The 23061-nt window shown below is 36.8% G+C and overlaps 1 protein-coding gene across 2 annotated transcripts; it reads left to right on the top strand.

The window, feature by feature from the left end:
- Positions 1 to 630: 630 nt before the first annotated feature.
- LOC121405994 (thymidine phosphorylase-like) lies at positions 631 to 22184 on the top strand. 2 transcript variants are annotated; one of them, XR_005968740.1, is made up of 9 exons: positions 631 to 1196; positions 11331 to 11533; positions 12714 to 12942; positions 13806 to 13927; positions 14453 to 14615; positions 18424 to 18654; positions 19336 to 19476; positions 20679 to 21188; positions 21373 to 22184. XR_005968740.1 is itself a non-coding variant. In XM_041596988.1 (8 exons), the coding sequence occupies exons 1-8, from the start codon at positions 830 to 832 to the stop codon at positions 20816 to 20818; spliced, it is 1596 nt and encodes a 531-aa protein (XP_041452922.1). In that variant the 5' UTR covers positions 631 to 829; the 3' UTR covers positions 20819 to 22184. The 2 variants fall into 2 exon arrangements, 1 of the variants encoding a protein (XP_041452922.1); XM_041596988.1 differs by having other exon boundaries at positions 20679 to 22184.
- Positions 22185 to 23061: the final 877 nt, after the last annotated feature.

Here is a 23061-nt window from a genome sequence, read left to right as displayed (position 1 = left end):
AAAGGATGTCCTTTTTGCCCCAACACTACGTGTTTAGAGTCCGATTTGCGCGAGGTGTAGAAGGTGGGGTCGTACTAAATCAAATAAGGTAAAGCCGACGACCGAAGGACCCGTAACAATAAAACATTCCTGTACTTGTTTAGGGGTTCATTTCAGGGAATATTTGCCAAGAGTATCGTTTTGTTTCCAATACTTGTTAAGGGTAGGGTTTCACACGCCAATACTTGTTAAGGGGTGCATTTTCAGAATATGGAAATTACGTGTTTAGGGTGCTTTTCGAGACACCATGGTCGCGCATGGTATCCACTCGTGAATGGAAGTGGCCCCCCCGGGCCCGCCTCCCACACACCCACTCGCTGATAGTCTGCAGTCTCAGACCCAAATTCGATGCGAGAACCTATACCACGTCTAAAGTGAAGACTAGACTTCAAATTCTCTGTCTGTGTCAAATAACAAAGATACAAGTAAAGTACATATTGAATCTAGTCTCACTACTTCAGACTATGCATAATGCATCATGCACTTTGCGATTGGTGAAAATAAAAGGTTTCTGCCCGCAGACTAGTTCTCTGGCGTGCATCCCTTTTCTAGCGTCCCTTTAAACAAAGTAAACAAAACACCATACCAGTTTCCACGTGGACCGTACGAAAAATAGCGTCCCCGATATACTGCGCATGCTCGCTCCAATTATGCTACCGCTCATCTGCTAGCTCCTCGATGAGTTTACGTACGTACGAACGATGCATTACAAAAACCGCTGACTGTGGTATCTGAAGAAGTGATAAAAAAGTGGTATACTTCAAGACTGAAGAGAGAGGTCAACTGGCAAATGGGGCGAACGAATTCTCAGAAGGAGATAGGGCCAACGTGTGGTCAACAAGGTACACCGAATCAAGGGTCAGCTAAACGTCCATTCAGTTGTGTTGTGGCTGATGCCGACGAAGTTTCCAGCGTGAAAAGACAGCTCCTGCAGATGCCTCCTGTAAAATCTCCGAACGGCGATGGATGCGAGCCCGTGGATGCGGTGGCGGGGACTGCCTCCGCCGAGGCCGCCGCGGGGATAGCTCCCAAGAAGTTTCGGTTTACTGACATTGTGGAGAAGAAATTGAAGGATGGAAAGTGGACTGAGGCAGAAATAGAATGGTTTATCTCGGAAATCGTGAAAAAAGACGGAAAAGTGGAAGAGTCGCAAGTCGGTAAGAAAATAGTTTATTTTGTCTCATTCGATTCGGTCAGTATGGTCAGTGGAGCCAGACTCAAAGTGTGAAATCATTAATTGATTTGAATGAAGACACGAAATGACTTCAGATTCGATTGGTTGTAACTTTGATTGTTAATGTAGATAGGAGAACATTCGATTTAGGTTAAAATCTTGAAGATTTGAATTGAAGGATTGGAGATTTGAATAAAAAATCTGATGATATTTGAATGCTAGTACTAGAAAATAGATTCAGTGTCCAGTCATAGTCGGTCACTATTTACATACAGTTTGGCAATATTGAATTTGAAATCCTTGAAATGTAGATTATTTCCTCCATTGTGGGCAGTTTATTATTGAAAGTTGGAGATAACTATCACCTTGATTCCAAGGCCAACCTATGACAGACAATTAGTTGCAAATTTGTTAATACCATAATACCAGTACTTTGAAAACTTTTCATAAAGGCCACCCAGTGGCAGCTAGTGCACAGGAAATGATTAGCAGGCTCAATCACATTTTCCTTTCTGAAGTCGATCAATTTACAGTGGATTGAAAAGGGAAACAGAATTAGCAGTTAACCTCCTTTTGCTTTGATGGTTTAATGACAAGTCCACCCCAACAAAAAATTGATTTGAATAAAAAGAGAAAAATTCAACAAGCTAACACTGAAAACTTCATCAAACTCGGATGTAAAATATAGAAAGTTATGACATCTTAAAGTTTAGCTTAATTTCACAAATACAGTTATATGCACATCCTATTGCAAATGAGGAGAGTGATGACCTCATCCCCCCTCAGTATTTCTTTTGTATTTTAGTATGAAATATTCTAATTTTCTCTTGAGCATTGTGTTAACTGAAGTAACAATTTAACACTATTAAAACTATCATAATATGTTTCAGTCAAGTTGGTCCTTATTTTAAAATCTGTAAAAAATGAAATATTATTTAATTCAAACAAACAAAAGAAACAATGAGTGAATGACATCAGCTGCTGCATGTCACTGAAGTGTGCAAATAACTGTTTTGTGAAAAATAAGTGAAACTTTAAAATATAGCTTTGATATCTTTTACATCCAATTTTGATGAAATATTTAGCAATATGCTGGTTTGAATTTTCTCTATTTATTCAAATAAACATTTATGTAGTGGACTTTACCTTTAAAACTATATTTATTGGTCATTTCTTGTAGTATTTAAAAAATCATGAGAAATGGAATTCTTTCCATGGCCTGATTCAATAACCTTCTGACATTTGCACATTAGTTTGTTCATATAGGATTAAATCGATACATTAGGAGAGCTTTCTATAGCTCAATACAAATTCAGCAGACTTTAAAATGTGTATTGTCTGAGTGGCAGATAAAAGAACATTAAAGTATATAAGATTTATCAGTGTTTTTGTATGTTCAGTATATGGGATTCTCATAATTTAGAAGGGAAAGAAGAGGAGTTCCCCCTTGTGCTCATGCCACAGTACTGCCTGAACAACAGCAAAAATAAAATGGATTAGTTGTCTGTAACGTGTACACATCCTGGTGGGTGTTTCATAAAGCTGTTCGTAAGATAAGAACCACTTTAAGAACGACTGGTGATCCTTTCTTTTTGTAAATGGTATACACCATAGGCAATGGTTTAGCGCGTAAGAAAGGATCACCAGTCGTTCTTAAAGTCACTCTTAACTTACGAACAGCTTTATGAAACGGCCCCCAGAAATTGCACAAGCTAAATTGCTTTTGATTTGAATGGGAAATGCATGTGTCACATAAAAAAGGTCATGGATGGTTGATAAAAAAAGAGAGCAAAGAATGTGATATGTCAACATGGAAGAGGTGGTAGGTATGGATGGTAGTGGATGTGTTATGAATTTGGCAGGTCATGAAGTATAAATATTTACAGAAAATACTGTAAGATGGGGACACCGAGTTTGAAGCCCAAAGCAGGCAGAAAATAGGGTGAAATGACAAGAAGGGGAACTATGAGAAGAAAGAGGAAAAGGAGGATCAAAAGAGGAAGGTGAAGAAGGAGGTCTTGAGGAAAAAGGAGGAGGGGAAGAAGAATGAGCATAATAGAGAATACAAAGAAAGAGAAGAAGAAAACGGAAGAAGAAGAAGAAGCGAAGGCGAAGAAGAAGGTAAAGAAGAGGAAGAAAAAGAAGGCGAAGAAGAAGGAGAAGAAGAAAAGATAAGAAAAAAAGAAAACGTGGGAATAAATGAAATAGGAAGATGTGGAAAAATGAATAAGCAAGATTACCAAAACTGAAAAAAAAAAACAACCATTTAAAAAATATACAAAACAAAATGGCAAATACATGTAGATCACAGAAAGAGGGGGGGGGGGATGGGCATGATAACAGATACTGAGAGAAAAAAAAGCTACCCCGTGTCGCATACCTGGTTGTAAACAAGGAAGATTGTAGAGTTCACGATCATGATCGGGCCAAGTCTCAAACTCTTTTACCAGACACCACCTATGGAGATTGGTAATGATAGATGGCATCAAATTCAAGGTTAAAGGAAATCAGAACCAAGACAAGAACCAATATTTTTGGAAGGAGTTAGATGGGTGGAGCAATTTGAAACAAGTTCCACCAAAGTTTCTAGAAGTTTGAAAAGTCTTGCAACATTTTCTATAGGGATCCTGATTTACCAGAATTAGCAAACATGCCTCATATTTATAAGTCATCAGTACATCAATACATCAGTGTGCATTGATTATTATTTTTTAACGGTCAAGTCCACCTCAGAAAAATGTTGATTTGAATCAATAGAGAAAAATCAGACAAGCACAATGCTGAAAATTTCATCAAAATCGGATGTGAAAGTTGTGACATTTCAAAGTTTTGCCTATTTTTAACAAAAGAGTTATATGAACGAGCCAGCTACATCCAAATGATACAGTCGATGATGTCACTCACTCACTATTTCTTTTGTTTTTTATTGTTTGAATTATACAATATTTCAATTTTTACGAATTTGACGATAAGGACCTCCTTGCCTGAACTGAAGCACAAAATGTTAAAATAATGGAATTCCACATGTTCAGGGAGGAATGCAACTTCACATGACAATGACAAAGAAAATCAAAATTTTTCATATAATAAAATACAAAAGAAATAGTGAGTGGATGATGGCATGGTCTCCTCATTTGCATACCGACCAGGATGTGCATATAATTGTTTTGTGAAGTGAAGCAAATCTTTAAAATGTCATAACTTTCTTATTTTAAATTCGATTTTGATGAAATTTTTAGTGTAATGCTTGTTGGATTTTTCAAATCAAATCAACTTTTTTGTTGGGGTGGACTTTTTCTTTAAGTTTTATGCAGGCCAACTTTTGTTGGGATGCATTGCAAAAACCAGGGTCTGTGCCTGCAGACTAGAAAAGAGAAGTATACTAGGTATCTGTTATAATACACATCAATGGAAAACTGCAGTCATTATGGGTGACACTTTGGCCTGTAAACCAGAGCATTTTGTGAACTTCTTTTGCCAGAAATTGTAGATTGGGAGGATGACACATTGATGATGTAACTAAGTGGTTCTATTATCTTTCCCGGTGGGATTACACAGACTTGACCATTTCCCAGAATGACATCAAACAAGATAAGGTTGATAGCACAGACAATGCATAATACTTCGGTCACATTTGCTCTACAGCGGCAGTATGGCAAGTCGAAAACAGCCGCTTTAAACATTTTTTGGTACCAGCTACATAATGTTTTGAGAAAAAATGCTTAAAACGGCTGTTTTCAACTCGCCATACAGCCGCCGCTGAGCAAATGTGACCAAGGCATTAGTTATTTTTCTAGCTTCTGGACATACCAATATGTTCTTTTGTCTGACCATGGACTCTACTTAGTTTGCTATGCAGACTCTGAATGGTTCATGAGGTGGGATTGTTTGAATATCTGTTCAAATCAGTAATATTTTCAGCCTGAAGCCTTTTCAGCCTATACTTTGGTCATATATTTACAAGATAACTAATCTAATGCAAAATCTCAGAGGAATGTATGGATGAAAATAGAAAAGTTAAAGGAATTAATTTAGACAAAATTTACTGGTTGAAAAAAAATATTTAGGCTAATAAATGGAAATTCAAAGTACATGTATTAAAAACAAAATCTCAAATGTGCTTTTTCATGCTCCAATCTGCAGTTGGTTCTGTTTTGAGGGGATTTAATTTGGGCAGTCGTAACTTATTGTGAATTGTGAAAATAGTTTTAAAGGTAATATGCATAAAATGATACTTGATTATAGCAGAGTATTGAGCATTATTCTCTCATTCATTTGTACACTGATTAATTGGTATACTCTTTTTGAGAAGAAATATTTCAATACCCAAATTCACTTGTTTCACTTGCTTTATAATGTGAGCTTACATGCTTTTCATTTAATTATGAAAACCAACAGGGGTGACCTCCAAAGTTGACTTTATATGGAAGAATATTAACTCATACTTTTTGAACAATTCAGATTGAAAGGGGAATTGTAAAAATGGTTTATGTGTTTTTTGGGAAACTGAAGTAAGTAAGCCATTTAAAGAGAAATTCCAGTAGTTGCAGTAAACACTGATTTCATGACTAATTGTCAGTATATCATCGAGGATCTAGATCTGGTACAGTTACATTATCTGAACTTTGTGAAATCTTGAAATCTACGCTGAAAAATGTTCACACCGAAGTTCCCCAACACAGATAAGCGCACGTGGGACAATTATTGCTTAGAGCGTCGAGCCCGACGCCCTACCCGAATCCTGTGCTTATTTGCTGATTTCTCAGCAATTACACAATTTCTTTCATAATCCTTTGGCACATGCGTTTTATTTATACAAACAGACACTTTGGTGGTCATTTCATTGGATTCTGTACGAACTCATTTTGATATCGTTACCAAAACTAGCATTTACCTTTAAGCATAATTATTCAATCCCGGCTGTATGAAATTGAAACTACAAGTATAGCGTTTAGCCTTCTTATGCAGCTATCTATCGGTTTAGTTCTGTTTACATCTTGGCAACCTCAGTGGATTCAAGAAGTGGGTCTAGTTAATTGTACAAGTTTAAAGGGAAAGTTTACCCTAGCAAAACATTTATTAGCGGAAAAAAATTTATTGGTATAAGTATGAGGAAAATTCATCAAATTTAAAAAAAAGATATTAGAATTTTGATATTTTGATTTGTGATGACATGTGCAAGCAGCTTCCAAAGTATTGTGAATTAACAAAATCAATGAATGAAATGTCATTTTCATTTTTTAAAATGTGTTTTATTGTTCCTTCAGTATATTAGTAGAAAAACTATTTCACACCTGCTCCTCTAAGAAGAGAATTTTTAGTTATAATAAATCTAAAAAAATGGAAATTTATATATTTTATACAACATAAGGGGCAGATGTTTGTATGTGATGTCACAAATCAAAAACTTTTCTTTAGAATGAACTCTCAATAAATGAGATTACTCAAATGTACAATGCACAAGAGACAAGCTTAGATGACAAAGGAATGATTTCTCGGTAATCGTATAAAAACAAAAACAAACAGAAACATTTCAGTAAGGGTATCACACTAGTCTTCTGTGCAAACCTTCATTTAAAGGTAAACGCTAGTTTTGGTAACGATATCAAAATTAGTTCGTACAGAATCCAATGAAATGACCACCAAAGTGTCTGTTTGTATAAATAAAATGTATGTATCAAAGGATTCAGAGATGCCAAGTTCAAAAAAATGTAATGCGTGAGATTTTCATGACTCGACGTCTCTGAGCGCGCGCGGCCAGTACTTACACTCGTACGTTGCGAAAAGGTGCGCGCGCAACGCGTGCGTGCATGAGATATGGGCTTCAAAACCATGCGATGCACGCACGCTATTCATCGTATCACTTACTAGCTGTGCCCTGACTGCACTTTTGATTCGTCTCGTGTGCCGGGCTAGACGCGAAGGCGGTCAGCCAGTCTTATAATCTGGCGAATAATGCTACTTTTTCTCTTTTTCTGTTGGGTACCGATATGCGTGAGAAAAATGGGTGCCATGCGTGAGATCGTGAGACGGACCCTGAATGCGTGAGTCTCACGCACAATGCGTGAGACTTGGTAGCTCTGAGGATTCTGGAAGAAATTGTGTAATTGCTGAGAAATCAGCAAATAAGCACAGGATTTGGGTAGAGTGTCGGGCCGACATTTGAAGCAATAATTATACACTGTCCCACGTGCGCTTATCTGTGTTGGGGATCTTCAGTCTGAACATTTTTCAGCGTAGATTTCAAGATTTCACAAAGTTCAGTTTATGTAACTGTACCAGATCTAGATCCTTGATGATACACTGACAATTAAATCCTTGTTTTATAGACTTTCCATGAAATCAGTGTTTACTGCAACTACTGGAATTTCTTTTTAAGAATATTGGGTGTGAATATGCAGCCTATAGGATCCCTGCCATTGGATTGTGTACAGAATGCCTTTTATTTTTGCTTGTCTTATGTGAAGACCAACTTGTTGATGAAATCAAATTTTAATCAAGATCTGTGTCTGAAGACTATTAACCCCATGCTATTAAAATAATGTGAAAATGACTTCACAACCTCATTGTCTTCCCCTTTCCTCCAAAGCGGAAACAGTATTGACTTGAAGTCAAGTAACACAATCCATTTCTTCAATTTCAATTTTAGCCCCCAATAAAAATGAATTAGAATTCCGGGCTTTGCCTTCTTCGACATGCTGTTTGGGCAAAATGCCTCAAAAACTACTATTTATTTCTGACTGCAGGACTTTGCCTTCTTCAACCTGTTCTGTGGGGGAAAAATTCATACTTTCAGATTTGTTGATAATCTGCAGGTTCAGACCTTGATTGAAACTGTATGACTTTTCTCCCCAAAGGGGGGGGGGGGTAGCATTAGATTACAAGACTAGTGTGGGTTTTGTCCAGTGGTGGATTACCTCACCCTGGCTTCAATTAAGGTCCAGTCATATTTTGATCAATGAACTCCATATTTGGTCATGGGGGAAGTGGAGGTCATGATTGTCTTTTTATGGGGACCTGTTTTTCCCCCAGGCCAATTATCCTGCCTATGTATAGATTAGATGTTTCAAAACTAATCATAACACTTCAATGTTGAGGAAACATGTTCATAACTTAATATTATTGAATTTCTTCAATTTTCATTTAATAAAGAGAAAACATTTTACAAACAGCAAATTTTCAGTAGCATTTATTTACAAAGAAAAATTATGATTGATATGAACTGTTTGTGGGATAATATCATTTTGGTCCTGTAGGTCTAATGTAACATGAAAAGTAATAAACAAATGGGTATTTTAATTGTTTGTAAATTTGTGACATAGTGTGCCTCTATAACACCCCCCCTCCTGACAGTGGACAGCCAGTGTGCATTTTCATAGAGTAAAAAAACGTGATACATGTAGTTAGGTTCATGCCGAATGGAAAGCTGTACTAATTACTCTTTACACGAACAGCTGTTTATCCTGATTATTACAAATTTGAGGATTTTTAATCAATATGAAGATTTTTTTGTTAAAAGAGGAAATTTAGTGCCTGGTAGAAGAAGACTACTTGTGAAGGCAGGCCAGGTCAGGTGTCAGCGTCCCCCTTCATAAGTGGGTCACTCTTTCACTCCAAGAGTGACCTCAAATGACTGAATCATGCATTATCCACTCCCCTTCTCTCTTTATTATGAGTCCTTTATGCTTTTCACACTGCATTTCCTCAACCCGTATTATTCTTAAACCCCACACTATCTTTAATCCCATACTTTCTTTTTCTTTTTGGATTCACACTGTCTTTCTTAACACCATACTTCAATAGCAGGGCCAGTTGGCCAGATAGTACCGGACTATTTATCGTACTATAGTTCACTTTGGTAAAATGTAGTGTGAAACCGAAGTGGCTAAGCTTAACCTCTGGATATTGGTGGGGCTAAGCCTATTTCCAGGAGTTAAGGAAAATTTGTGTGGTGTGAAGAGCACCTATTTTATTTTTATGGATTCTTGCTGTTAGACCTACAGTAAAGAGCTTGTTATTTTAAGCTCTTATTTTTTAAAGTTTTTTTTTGTGTAGGGCCTATACATATGTCTATATTTGTTGTTTAATATGAATAAGTGAAGTTTGCTATACAGTTTCTCAAATTCTTCCATGCCCCTAGAGCTGCCGTTCAAGAGATAAAAATCACTGCTTCAATGTACTGTATGACTGTACATATTCACTGTATCTCTTAAAATTTCTTTGTTCCTTTGGTGCTCGCAAAGTTTGTGTACAGTTGGTATACTATGATATTGTATTACATGTATGGTGCATATAAAATCCCCGAAGCCCCGTCTGTAGCCTTGGTCAGGAAGGGCATTTTGGGCACCCTTTTGCAATGGCTCGTTTTTTAGGGAGATGAAATAAGATTGAGCTACAATAAAGAATCACAATGTCAATAAGATTTTTCAATTTATTGGACATCGGTCAGGGAAGAATGAGTGTCTTGAAAGGTCAAGTCCACCCTAGAATAGAAAGTTGATTTTCTATCAATAGAGAAAAATAAAACAAACCCATACTGCTGAAAGGCTCGTTTATTTTCACAACGCAGTTCTAAAGGCCATTTCACTCACTATTTCTTTTGTTGTATGATATTTTGAATGAAACAATATTTTTTTACATATTGTGTGTGACAGATAGGACCTTAGGATCGTCATGATGTTAGTTACATTTTTGGTGAAATTTCATGATATCAGGTTAATCCAGAGTTAAGAAAAATAAAAAAAAATAATGAAGAAAAGAAAAAAAGAAGAGTCTCAAGAAAAGAGGTATGGTAATGTTGATATCCCCCTTGTTATTTGATCAAAATATGAAACAAATGATGTCACCTTTATGTTTTTTCATCTTCACAATAAAGATGAGCACTGCTTTTATTTGTATGTTGTTAACGATATGAACCTTACAGTAGTTGAAAAGCAGTTAAAATAAACAACAATGCTTAATTTATTGAGAATTGAACGTTTTAAATATAACTTTTTTTAAAAAGATTTTAAACTTGTTTGAATCATTCAAATATAAACAAAGTACTGTATGGTTCATGTAATAAACAGTGTTGCTGCATAGAAAATTAAACAATATCACTGTGAATTTAACATGTACATGATCGTGTCATAAATTTAGTGTCAAAACAAAGACGTAAATAATGGGCTTTATCGATCCTTTTGTTGGACAAAAAGGACTGGGAATGCAATGCAGTTTCCCATGTACAGTATTGTATTGATGATTTATATGAATTATGTTTGAACGGATGGCAAATAAACTGTTTGTTCATTGGGTGTGCACTAAATGATTGCTAGGTACAAATACGTGTAGTATACAGAAAGGCAAATAAACTTTCACACATCTATAAAGTTCAGTGTCACACTTAGTTTCAAAAGACCAGACAAACAGTTGTCATTTCAAATATTGATTGCAAGTATTATGTGTGTTGAAAGTGCAATAGGGTGGGAACGTTGGAGAGAGGGGGGGGGGATACATGTATATCAGTGTTGCCAATATAGTGTCACTTCCCCTAAAAAATCCTAACATATTATAGGATAAAATCAAATAATTTTAGTAGTGGGATTTTATCCTGTATGGTATTTCTTTACTTCCCCCTTTTTTAATAACAATCCTATCATATAGGATGACATACTACTAATTCAATTAGTGAGGGTCCCCTCGATAAGGGTGTTTGAAAATTGCAAGAATTATGATTTTGGTGTTTTGTTTTCTACAAAATTAAAAAAAAAGACAGGATTTTAGGTTTGAAAAAAAGGATTGAAAATGATTGAAAAGGAATGAAGAATAGGATTTTGTTTCCCAATTAACTTGGAAACAAAATCCTATTTTTTGTGTGTGTCAAATAGCAAGATTAATCTAATCCAACATAGTTTGGTTTTTTATCCTTCACTTCACACAATAACTGTATGAGGGTATCAAATAATGATAATATATTGTATGTTTATATGAGGTGCCAATTTATATCTATTGCTTTTCTAGTGGCGCACTATCTGTAAATCTACATTTATTCACATTTATTTACATTTTGAAAAAATGATAAAGATTATCATTAAAGCATTTATTATTGTAATGGTTAGCACTTATATTTCTCCCCTAGGGGCTCTCTTGATGCTAACGTTCATCAAGGGGTTGGATGCGGAGGAGACCGGTATCCTCACCCGGGCGATGATGTTGAGCGGGGATACCCTGAGTTGGCCCAAGGAATGGGAGGGGAGACTGGTAGACAAGCACTCCACCGGTGGAGTAGGGGATAAAGTCAGCCTCATTCTGGCTCCTGCTCTGGCCGCCTGTGGAATGAAGGTACGTTTGCGCTCAGAAGTTTTTGTCTAGATCTACTCTGAATTCTAATCTGTTTCTGTTTCTGTTTATGGTAACTCCCGTAGGAGCTCGGCAGGACAGCATTTTGCTGGTAAACGCCAAGCTGGTATATAACCAATTACCAATAGGCGGTTTCAAACCGCCTCGATCACAAGAATCCCCGTTAAATTACGAGAACTTTTTAAGGCTAAAAAATACCCGTTAATAATTCCTGCATTCACACCGCCCCGAAACACATCCTTCGGAATAAGTTCCCGAAGTTACGAGCATGCGCAGTATGGTCTGATAAGCAGGCAAGGCGCGAGATTCAAAATCACTAGCCCAGCAGCCACCCACGCCGCCGCGCCCAACGACACGCTGGGCTAAAAGTTCCCGTAATTTGCTTTCACATCGCCAAAATACCTGCGACCTTGGAAAAATCCCCACGAAAGTTCTCGTAATTTCGCCAAGTACCTACTATTTAGCGGGTATTTTCTTTCGGGGAAATTACGCGTAGTTTGCTTTCACATTACCAAAATACCTGGTATTTTCTGATCGGGGTAAATTTCCCGATCAGAGAATACCTGGAACTGGCGAACTTTGAGGCGGTCTGAAACCACCTTTTGTGTGGTCTAGTGGTTAGAGCATGAGACTCATGATCATAAGGTTTTGAGTTTGAATCCCCTCTCTGCCATTGTCTCCACTTGCATGATTAACTTTAACGTAAAATGTTTCCTGTGTTATTGGTACCAGCCTGGTGTTATACCTGCACAAAGCTGTCATGCTGAGGTCCTACAGGGGTTGCAATAACAGAAACAGAAACAGATTTTCTGATACGGGCAGAATTTATTTTAGATCAGGTTGGTATGAATGCAGGTAATGATAACCCAGTGGTCTTGGCAACCTGCCAGTTTGGGATTCCCTGCTTCCTGTGCTAATCGATCAATGAAATTTATGATATGATTAGTTTTATGAATTCGTGTTTACATTTCTAACTCTGCATGTTATTCATTGATCTTGGATTTAATATTAAATGGGTTAAACAAATACATGTATGTAATGTAAAGAGGCTTGATAACAAAGAGATTTTGCAATATTTGAAGAAGTTAAATTCACTCCTTTTTTAATCAATATTGATCATTTGAGGAATCACCCTTCCCTTTCTACCAATATCATGATACAGGTGCCAATGATCTCAGGGCGTGGCCTGGGCCATACCGGGGGTACCTTAGACAAGCTGGAGTCCATTCCTGGCTACACGGTCCTCCTTCCCTCGGATAGGATGCAAAAGATCATGGAGGATGTCGGTTGCTGTATCTGCGGCCAGACGGCCAATCTCGTTCCCGCAGACAAGATTCTGTATGCCATCCGAGATGTCACTGGCACTGTGCCAAGTTTACCTCTTGTCACAGGTGTGTTTATTGTATGAGGGAATTAAAGGGAAAGCTCACCCTGACGAAAAGTTTGTTGTTAACATTGCATAGCAGAGAAAATCATTTAAAAAACATTGGTGAAGCTTATTAGAATTTGAAGTTTTCGATTTGTGACATCATAAACGATCAGCTGCCCCATATGATGTGTAATATTTTTATAAAATGCATAAATTTAATTTTTAATGGTTCGTGATGACTTATTTTTTATTTTCTTTGTAGGAACACGTGTGTAATGATTCATGTATTGATGTACTGAAGGTACAATAAAAGCCAGTTTCAAATTTGAGAAAATTACATTTCATTGATTTTTTAAACTTACGATGTGTAGGAAAAATGCTCGCATATGACGTTACAAATTAAATAATTAAAACTCATAACTTTTTTATCCTTTGATGAATTTTTCTCAAACCTTTGCCAATATTATTCATAATTCTTTTCTGCTATTTGTACAATAAACTTTTAGTCAGAGGGAACTTCCCCTTTAGTAATGATATATAGTTGCCTATTTATGTAATTATAATTTATTAATAATGAAAATTGATTTGCATTCAGTTTTTGATCATTTTTTGAATGACCTTTCCTTGTTTAATTAGGATGAGTACAAACACTTTCCATTGAAGATATTGTGAAAGCTATCCCAACATAACACCCTGTGGTATTCAAATTCTAAGAAAGGGAGGTGAACCATAACAGATATGGAATATAAACCATGTTTTTCTATACAAAATAAACAAGAGAAATAAAAAAAAGTGATTAAATATAAATTAACATTATTAGATCTGTTATTGTTGGGACTCTGGAACTTTGTATTGATGATAATTTATGGGATTTTTTACCTATAGCTTCTATCATATCGAAGAAGGCTGCGGAGAGAGTGAATGCGCTGGTCCTAGACGTCAAAGTGGGCAACTCTGCGTTCTACTCACAAGACGAAATGCTAGGAAGACAAATGGCGACATCCTTGGTAAGTCACTTTTATAGGATGCAATAAGAAAGGGATCGAGGTGCAAGTAGAGTAGGGATGGATATATAGAAGTGAAATATAGATTCATTGAGAAGGAAGATGAAGGGATGAATATAAGTTAGAAAGCAAGTTAATTAGAGAAAGAGAACATGTAAATGTAACATGGGAGATTAGTTCAAAAGAGACTTGATAAAATCAAGTTATAAAGATGTTCTTTTCTTTGTTACGAATAGATAGAGTAAGGAATATAGATAGAGGGAACTGAGTGAATGTGGAAGGAATGGTGAGAGCAATAAGGGGATGAAGGGAAAGAGTAAATTGATAGATGGGTTGAGGTTGAGGAGGAAGAATGAGAAAGAAGTTTGAAGAAATGAAGCAAACAGCAAACATAAAATTGAAGAGTAATATGAAACTGAAAGCAAACCATTAAGGTTATTATTCTTTGTTACAAATCTTTAAAATTGAGATGCATTTTGAATGACTAAAACTTTGGTATTCCTGGTATAAACCTTATGGCTTTCACAGGTTCGGGCAAGCAGTATGCTTGGTACTAAGGCTACAGCCCTCATGACGAGAATGGACAACCCTATTGGACGCTGTGTAGGAAACACCCTTGAAGTTGCCGAGTCCATTCAATGTCTTCGTGGAAAGGGTCCAAAGGATCTTCGTACACTTGTGGAGGAACTCGGTGAGTTTGGTCACTTTCACTGATCCTAACCTCTAATATGGGGAGAAAATGAGAATATTTCATATAATAAAATACAAAAGAAATAGTGAGTGAGTGATGTCATCAGTTCCCTCATTTGCATACTGACCAGGATGTGCATATAACCGTTTTGTGAAATTAAGCGAAACTTTAAAATGTCATAACTTTAACCTTCGTATTTTACATCCGATTTTGATGAATTTTTCAATGTCATGCTTGTTGGATTTTCCTCTTTTTAGTTAAATCAAATTTTTGTTGGGGAGGACTTGTCCTTTAAATATCACTCCTGAAAGGGGAGATGCTCAGCTTTAAAATGATAAATAACTCGCTACTATCAGATTTCTCTAACACTCATAACAAAGAGAAGAACATGGACTAGTATAGAAGAGAAAGTAAAGATGACAAGTCCTTTGGTGCACATATTCTGTAAAACTATCGTGCAAATTGACAAAAAGGGGATGAGAACAAATTATCCTGGATGGGGGTCATCAAATTAGCTTCAAATTTGTCACACTGATGAGGCACATCCTGCTCTTGATTACAGAGAAGTATCCATGGCAGATCCAATCCAGTTTTTAATTCATTGGAGTTCAAAATGAGGAATACATTGGTTTCAGGAAGAACAAATTACTAAATGATGATAATAATAAAAAACAGAATATGGGTCTACCTGTTCTTGAAATTGTCAAAACAACCATTTTGGTTTGTTTGATACATCCATTTCTTTGTAGTAAATCGAAAAAAAGATACTGTTTAAAGATACACTTAAAACTGAAACTTGACCATTTTCACCAAAACAACTTTAGATGTTGCTTTACTGAAAATCTCTCAGTGCGATTTTTTGGGGGGTCTTGCCATACCTGGTCACAAATGTACCTGTACTTTCGTCTTACAACTATGCACTCTTCAGACTGCTCTGTGTATCATGGGATGATGCTGATTGTGAAAATTCAAAATATTCTTATAAAATCACCAATGTGATGAATCTTATCCGATGCCTTTTATCCACAAATAATTTGATATGAGGTTCCCCCTAGGGGCAGGACACCTTGATATGAATTTTAGTTAGTTGGAAAATGTGCATACTTCAAAATTAGTTCACAAGCATTTTATCAACATAATACATTGTTTTTTTTTTTTGTCATTGGACAATGGAACAATGTTATGGTCTCCATGCTAATGAATAAAGTGATGATGTCGTAGCACCACCTCTGATTGCATTCTTTTGAATCTGTACTATTTCTTTTTTTCTTCTTTTAGAGTAGATTTTTAGGAAATCTCACTCTTTTATATAATATATACAAGTGTTTTGTCTTCAAATCATATTAGCTTTCACCCTTATCAAACTGAAAACCAAAATAATGAAAAATGTCATGTTTTTGGAACCACTCCATTGACCATATATTGTGTAGATAAGGATCTCCAACACTAAGGAAACAACTTCCTGTATTGGCCTATACTGTATATACTAGGTGGTTTCAGACCGCCTCGAAGTTCGCCAGTTCCAGGTATTCTCTGATCGGGAAATTTAACCCGATCAGAAAATACCAGGTATTTTGGTAATGTGAAAGCAAACTACGCGTAATCTCCCCGAAAGAAAATACCCGCTAAATAGTAGGTACTAATTACGAGAACTTTCGTGGGGATTTTTCCAAGGTCGCAGGTATTTTGGCGATGTGAAAGCAAATTACGGGAACTTTTATCCCAGCGTGTCGTTGGGCGCGGCGGCGTGGGTGGCTGCTGGGTTAGAGATTTTGAATCTCCCGCCTTGCCTGCTTATCAGACCACACTGCGCATGCTCGTAACTTCGGGAACTTATCCCGAAGGATGTGTTTCGGGGCGGTGTGAATGCAGGAATAATTATCGGGTATTTTTTAGCCTTAAAAAGTTCTCGTAATTTAACGGGGATTCTTGTGATCGAGGCGGTTTGAAACCACCTTATATCCTTGATAGCAAGGTTGGTCCTTTCGAGGGAACCCATAAACCCATCATCATTATCATCAAATACATGTACTTTTGCAGATTATTTTTGTGAGTTGACCTTCAGAGGAGGCGTTATGACTTATACAAACAGTATGACATCCTTTAACTGGATGCACAGTTGACAAATAAATCGCTCTGTAATATTCACACCTGAGCGATTGTGAATCGCTTGCAGCAGAATGCTATAGATTTCTTTTTGTCAACCGTAGACAAAACAGAATGAGAATAGAGATAGGAAGAATGACATGGGTGAACTACGATAATACAGGATAAATAAAAGGCCTAGTGCATCGGGCAAGGTCACAAGATGAAATGGATACAGATGAATGAAAACCAATTGAATCTATTCATTTGATAAATGAATGGGAGAGGAAAAATATGTGGATTAACGATTTATATCAAGATAGTATTAATAAATAATAATTAGATTAATAAATTGAGCAGGGATGTTTAGATTTTATCCACAAGAACAAGAAATACTATATTTAGACATGCATTAACATGAATTTGCATGCACAGACTCTTATTCGACCCTTAACCCTGTCTCGGCCAGGGTATTTTGGGAGATCATATGGCCGTCAATTGCGTGATCGCACCAAAAATTGGCACGCTGGATGTCTGTGACATAATCTACAGAATTGCAGAATGATTTATTTCATGCTAATTTCTATTAAGTGATTATGCTAATTTATGTGTAATTAGTATGCAATATCATACTGTTTCCTCTAACTCCCTTAATAAAGTTCCAAATGCTCTATTTTTGGCATAGAAACTCTTTGTGGAGTTCTTAGCAAATGTACTTTTGCGATATCAGATCAATTTCTTATTGATTATATTGTTTTTTGCAATTTCTTATGTATTTATTTGGTTTTTGATATTTGTTTTTCCTTTTTTTTTTATGAACTTTGTTGGGGACTCTTTTTAGACAATGAAAACATTAAATAAATCCATTGAGACCAGCAATACCAAAAATCATCATACATTTATGATTTTTGGTTGATAACATAATTTGCATTGACTTTCTACACAAAATCAATTTTTTGGAGCAATTTTGGGTCTGCCATGCACTTAAAAATGTTGCATAATTTCGGAACTGCATACCCGGATAGTGACAAATGTAGATAAATGACTTGTCAAAGGATGCAACGACTGCAGTGGGATTTGAACCCTGGACCTTGTGGTTAAAAGTCCAGAGACTTATCCACTGAGCCACAGCACTGGTCTACTTCAAACGTCTGTGCCTGCAGACTTTGGCAAAATAGAAAAAAGGGTAAAGGACACAGAAAATCCGAAAACGAAGTGAATATCAGCAGACCTGCCAACCAGTACGTTTTTGCAACCAAAATATGGCAGTACGTTCTTTCTTATAAAAATACATTTTTTGTATTAAAAAAAATATGTTTTTTATTTCTTTAATTAATTTTTTTTTTTTAACAAAATCATAATTTGAGAAAAATCATCTCTATATGTCTCTATTTCATAAAACGTACACAAATATGGTTATTAGATCAATGTAATCTCAGGTAACTTGTTTTTTTTATCATTTTGTTAAAACCAGAGTGAAGATATACACATGTTTCAGTGTTTTTTTTTCATCTGCAAGAGCAGTGCGCATTTTAGCTTGCATGCAGCTCGAGCGCCGCGATGAGCGAGTGCGCCTAGCATTTTATTATGAAATACACTTTTTTGGGGAAAAATACAGGGTTTTTTTTATCACAGGATAAAGTTTTTCATTCCCAGAGGTAGGCAGGTCTTTATCAGGTAGAGAAAGAGAAAACTTATTGTTTTTTGGGGTTATTTTTTGCAGGTGGGTGTCTAATAGACTCCCTTCAAGGAACCACCAACGGCAAACAACAGATAGCAAACACCCTGGATAATGGAAGAGCTTTGGCCAAGTTCAGGGATATGATCGTAGCGCAGGGGGCGGATGAACACCTGGCGGACCGGCTCTGTGGACTCCCCATGGATGATATTGATGAGGTCTGGCAAGTTCTGAAAAAGGCAGAAAACGAGACCCAACTCCTGGCCGAGAGAACAGGTATTGTGAAACTTAATTGGAAAGGAATAACATCGTAATATTCATGATGTTGAAATTTGAGTTGTTAGAATTAAGTTTTGAAAAAGAACCAAAGTGAGACCAACTCTTGGCGCGAAAAATACGTAACATTAAAACTTTTTGGAAATAGAAACTGTAAAAAATAGGGCATTAATATTTGTGATGTTGGAAATTAAATTTTAAAAAGGAAGAAAGTGAGATCCAACTGGTAATATAAAAGTTATTTAGAAAGAAAAGGGTATTTACACTGCAAAGTTATGGTATTATAACACCAGCACCATTGTTTACAGAGAAACAACAGCAATTTGTGTGAAGAATAACTTGTTGATAAAAGTTTCAGTCAGGGTCTGTGCTTTTAGACTACCTCTCATTGGTGCATAGACTTGGGGGTGGTGTGGTTGAACTAGACCCCCCAATAAATTTCATGACATATTAAAAAAAAGGAATGAGATTAAGGAAGAAAAGGGAAATCAAAAGGGAGAACTGTATTATCTTCTGAATACTGTGTCAAAATCCCCTCCAAAAATGGATCTTCATTTGAGAAAGTCAGAACTTTTGCTTGATCGATTCGCTTGCTTATCAATTATCATATTTTTGCCCCTTCTTCCATGCTGTGCCCCTTCAAACTACTCTACTGCCTTCTCTTATCCTTCACCTGCACAGGTTATATTTCAAGCATGAATTCTCTGGAGGTTGCTAAAGTGTGTTTGGTTCTGGGAGCTGGAAGGGCCGTCGCTACGGCAGATGTCGACCACTCCGTCGGGGTCAAACTACTGGCACATGTGGGCTCGCATGTCAAGAAAGGTATGTTCAAATTATGTGCAGTACCAGTGTTCCACAAGCTAAATATGTTATGAAGTGTACACAGCTAGTATTGTGTTTCTTTAGTTTGCTTTGCGACAGCTTCTTAGGCCTAATTGTAATTATGAAATCTAAATTTACGTTGCAATTATATAAAATTAAACCCCATTTAGGCAGCAACCCAGAAATATCTAGGCAGTTGCTTCAGCCCCCCCCCCCTTCCCAGGGCCATGACATGGCTTTAACTCATGACAATTAACTACTAGTATTTTAAAGAAGATATGAACCAATAGCGCCATCTCAAGTCCTGAAGTACTCATACGTGGCCTGTTTGCTGACCCATAATGCTAGTGTAATCTGGTAATATAGAATGATAACATGATAACATGCTAATTAACTACTCAATCCATTTATACCGCAATAATTATGTTATCAAGTAGCAAAACAATTACTTTTCCACTCAAAACATTTCAGTTTCTATATACAAATACGAGTATAGGTCAATTTATTCTTTGTAGAAGACATCTGAAAACGTTTATTTTAAAGCCTGTGTATAGCTTTGGTAAAGGGTCAATAATGTGATTGATATTTGATTGATAATCGAATATCATCTAATATGACAGTCTTACTGAAGCGTAGAGACCGTTAGATATTTTTCCAACTGCACTTCTCTGAGAAAATTTCAAATATTCAAATCTTGGATATCTAGCGCCCTCTCTCGGCGATGCTTGTTTTAAATTTAAAAAATGGGCATTCAAGCACTTATCTTTAGTGATTAGATATCCAAAAGTTACAGACAAAGAACATATCTTGAAAGTTTCAGCCCATTCCATGATTTGGAATAGGATTTAATTGAAAGACAAAAACACACAGATATGACCCGATCAAGTTAAATTTTCATGTAAAATCGCAAAATTTATCCTGTAAAACACATTTTCATTTCATATCCTCCACATCATAACTGTTATAGGGCATATCCATTCATATTAGCTAGCAATGAATTGGAATAGTGATAGGTGCATTTTGGTGGATTTACCAAAACTATACACAAGCTTTAAGACTATGTATTCATAACACACAGTCAATGAGAGACCACGCACAGTTCACTGCCCTTTAAATGGGTATTTTAAAAATAAATATAAAATATGTGTGATTTATTCATGAACTTTTAAAATTGTGTGTTTGTTTCTTTTTTTTTGGTCTAGGAGAACCTTGGGTCACAGTCTACCACCAGTCTAATGACTTCAATGATGGACTAGCCGACCGACTGCAAGCGACATTAGAGTACTCAGACTCGCCCGTCTCAGTCCCAGACATTGTAATTGGTGTGGTGAAGCCATCTTGAGTTACTAAAAGCTCTCTTCAATGATTTGTACCTCTAACTTTAAAATGATTCTCAGAACAAAACTACATAGTAATAGCTGGATTTATATAGCTCAGCACTTCTTGCCTGAGGGTACAAAGTGCTGATATAATATTACCCCGGCTTTATAGCCGTGGAAAGTGTGTACAGGGTCATTCTCAAGAAAATGTGACGAATCATGAAAATTACATCCCGATCAGACCATCTTTTGACCTATAGCCCTCTATCTTGCAAGAATGAACATGGGTAAAATAATGTTGCAAACCAGGTGGGTGTTTCATAAAGCTGTTTGTAAGATACGAATGACTATGCACGACTTTTGATCCTGTCTTGTGCTGTGTGATATATCCAGGTGGGTGTTTCATAAAGCTGTTCTTAAGTTAAGAGCGACTTTAAGAACGACTGGTGATCCTTTCTTACGCGTAAACCATCGCCATTGAACATTTTGGTTGTATGCCATTTACCACAAGAAAGCATCACCAGTCGTTCTTAAAGTAGCTCTTAACTTACGAACAGCTTTATGAAACACCTACCAGGGCTGTGTAGCTGACTTACCACCTAAGAACATGTTCCAGTTGTTCATAAAGTTGTGCGTAACTTTACGAACAGCGTTATGAAACGCCCACCCGAATCCATTTTCAGTGACCTGCAACTCCCACAACTTGAGTGTTGTGGCCCAGTGGTTTAGTCTCTGGACTTTGAAACAGAGGGTCATAGGTTCAAGGTGCAGCCATGTCATAGATTCCTTCAGCAAATAATTCACCCACATTGTGCTGCACTCGACACAAGTTAGGTGAATGGGTACCTGACAGGGATTTATAACTTGAAATGCGTTTTAGCTGGTAAAAAGAATAAGACTGCCAAACTAAAGCTGGAGTAATAACAACCAAATCCTTTGGAAGCGCTTAGAGAAGTTATGATCACAATGTGATATACCTGCATTACATGTAACTGTTCATTATGAGTATTAATCAGCCAAGAGATGGTTTGGAAAATGACTTTTGTGATATTTTTCTTAAGAATGACCCTTCACGCGTGCCAACATAGGGATTTCTTGTCCAAAAAAGGCCCATGGAGGGGAGACGTACACGTACATCCCTGAATATGGCTTATTTTTCAAATGATTTTGTGAATGCAGAAGAGAAAGCTTATTTTTCTATAGTTACAGAATGCATTCATTTATTTTTTTGAAAGGGTTTGTTTCCTGTGTTAAAATCGATGGCAGAATTGACCTAACACAAGTTTTCACATGATACCCAGAGACTTATGTGGCAAAAACTTGTATGCAACAAGCTCAGTTTGTCTACAGATAGGAACACATCATTGATTGATTAATTTTCTATCAAAATCGAAAAAAGGGAGATTGAATCCTATTCAATATCTATTCAAAATATACAAGACACATGTATGTTACAAGATACCATGTCATTTCATGCAAGAGATATCACCTACTGAAATGCTGCATTTTGATTGGTCAGTAGCCAATTTGTCTTCCAAGCTTTCCATAGCATTTGCTGGTGAAAACAGGGTATTATATTTACAGAACCGTGCCATACAAGAAAATCATTCAAGATCATCATCGGCTCTAAATATCAGACATTTGAAATATAATGGCACTCAATTGCAATACCAGTATTTGATGTTCTGGGGGGCGTTTCATGAAAGAACTTGTTTATCCAACAATTACCATAGGAACAGTGCCTCTCAGCCAATCAGAATAAAGGAAAGATGTCAGATCGGACAACTTGTCGGATGTAAATATTGATGAAACGTCCCCAGATAATATATTAATGCACTCATGAGTGGCCCAATTAATGCACTGTGCAGAGGTATCTGGTTTTTGACAGGTTGCTATATGTATTATTATATGCATTGTACTCTACATGTACACTATCACGTATTAAACTCATCTGCATGTATAATACTGGAGTGTATGTATGCACAGTGCACAATTATATACTAGTAGCACATTGATTGGGATGCAGTGGTTTAGATCACCTAGGCAATGCATTCCACAGTCTGTGGTTTCAAACAATGGCCTGGTTGGGGGGGGTTCGTTCAGCATCATTAATCTGAGGAACTGGTATTTGATTGCCTTCATATTAGGGCCATGCCTCAGAGACACTAGCCTTCCTTACGGGGGAGGGGTGGGGGGTGGTCACTGCCCCCCCTCCCTGACGAGTCACAACCCATGCAAGGGACCTCCTGTCCCTCCCCCCCCTCCT

The sequence above is a fragment of the Lytechinus variegatus genome, chromosome 19 (genome assembly GCF_018143015.1).
Source record: "Lytechinus variegatus isolate NC3 chromosome 19, Lvar_3.0, whole genome shotgun sequence".
Lineage (NCBI taxonomy): Eukaryota > Metazoa > Echinodermata > Echinoidea > Temnopleuroida > Toxopneustidae > Lytechinus > Lytechinus variegatus.
This window is presented reverse-complemented; position numbering and strand designations above follow the sequence as displayed.

Bases quoted from the DNA above. Each gene is read 5' to 3' on its own strand.
- LOC121405994 (XM_041596988.1), top strand. From the start codon at position 830: ATGGGGCGAACGAATTCTCAGAAGGAGATAGGGCCAACGTGTGGTCAA. The intron at 1,197-11,330 runs GTAAGAAAATAG...TTTCTCCCCTAG, and splicing joins AGTGGAAGAGTCGCAAGTCG to GGGCTCTCTTGATGCTAACG. The intron at 11,534-12,713 runs GTACGTTTGCGC...ATCATGATACAG, and splicing joins TGGCCGCCTGTGGAATGAAG to GTGCCAATGATCTCAGGGCG.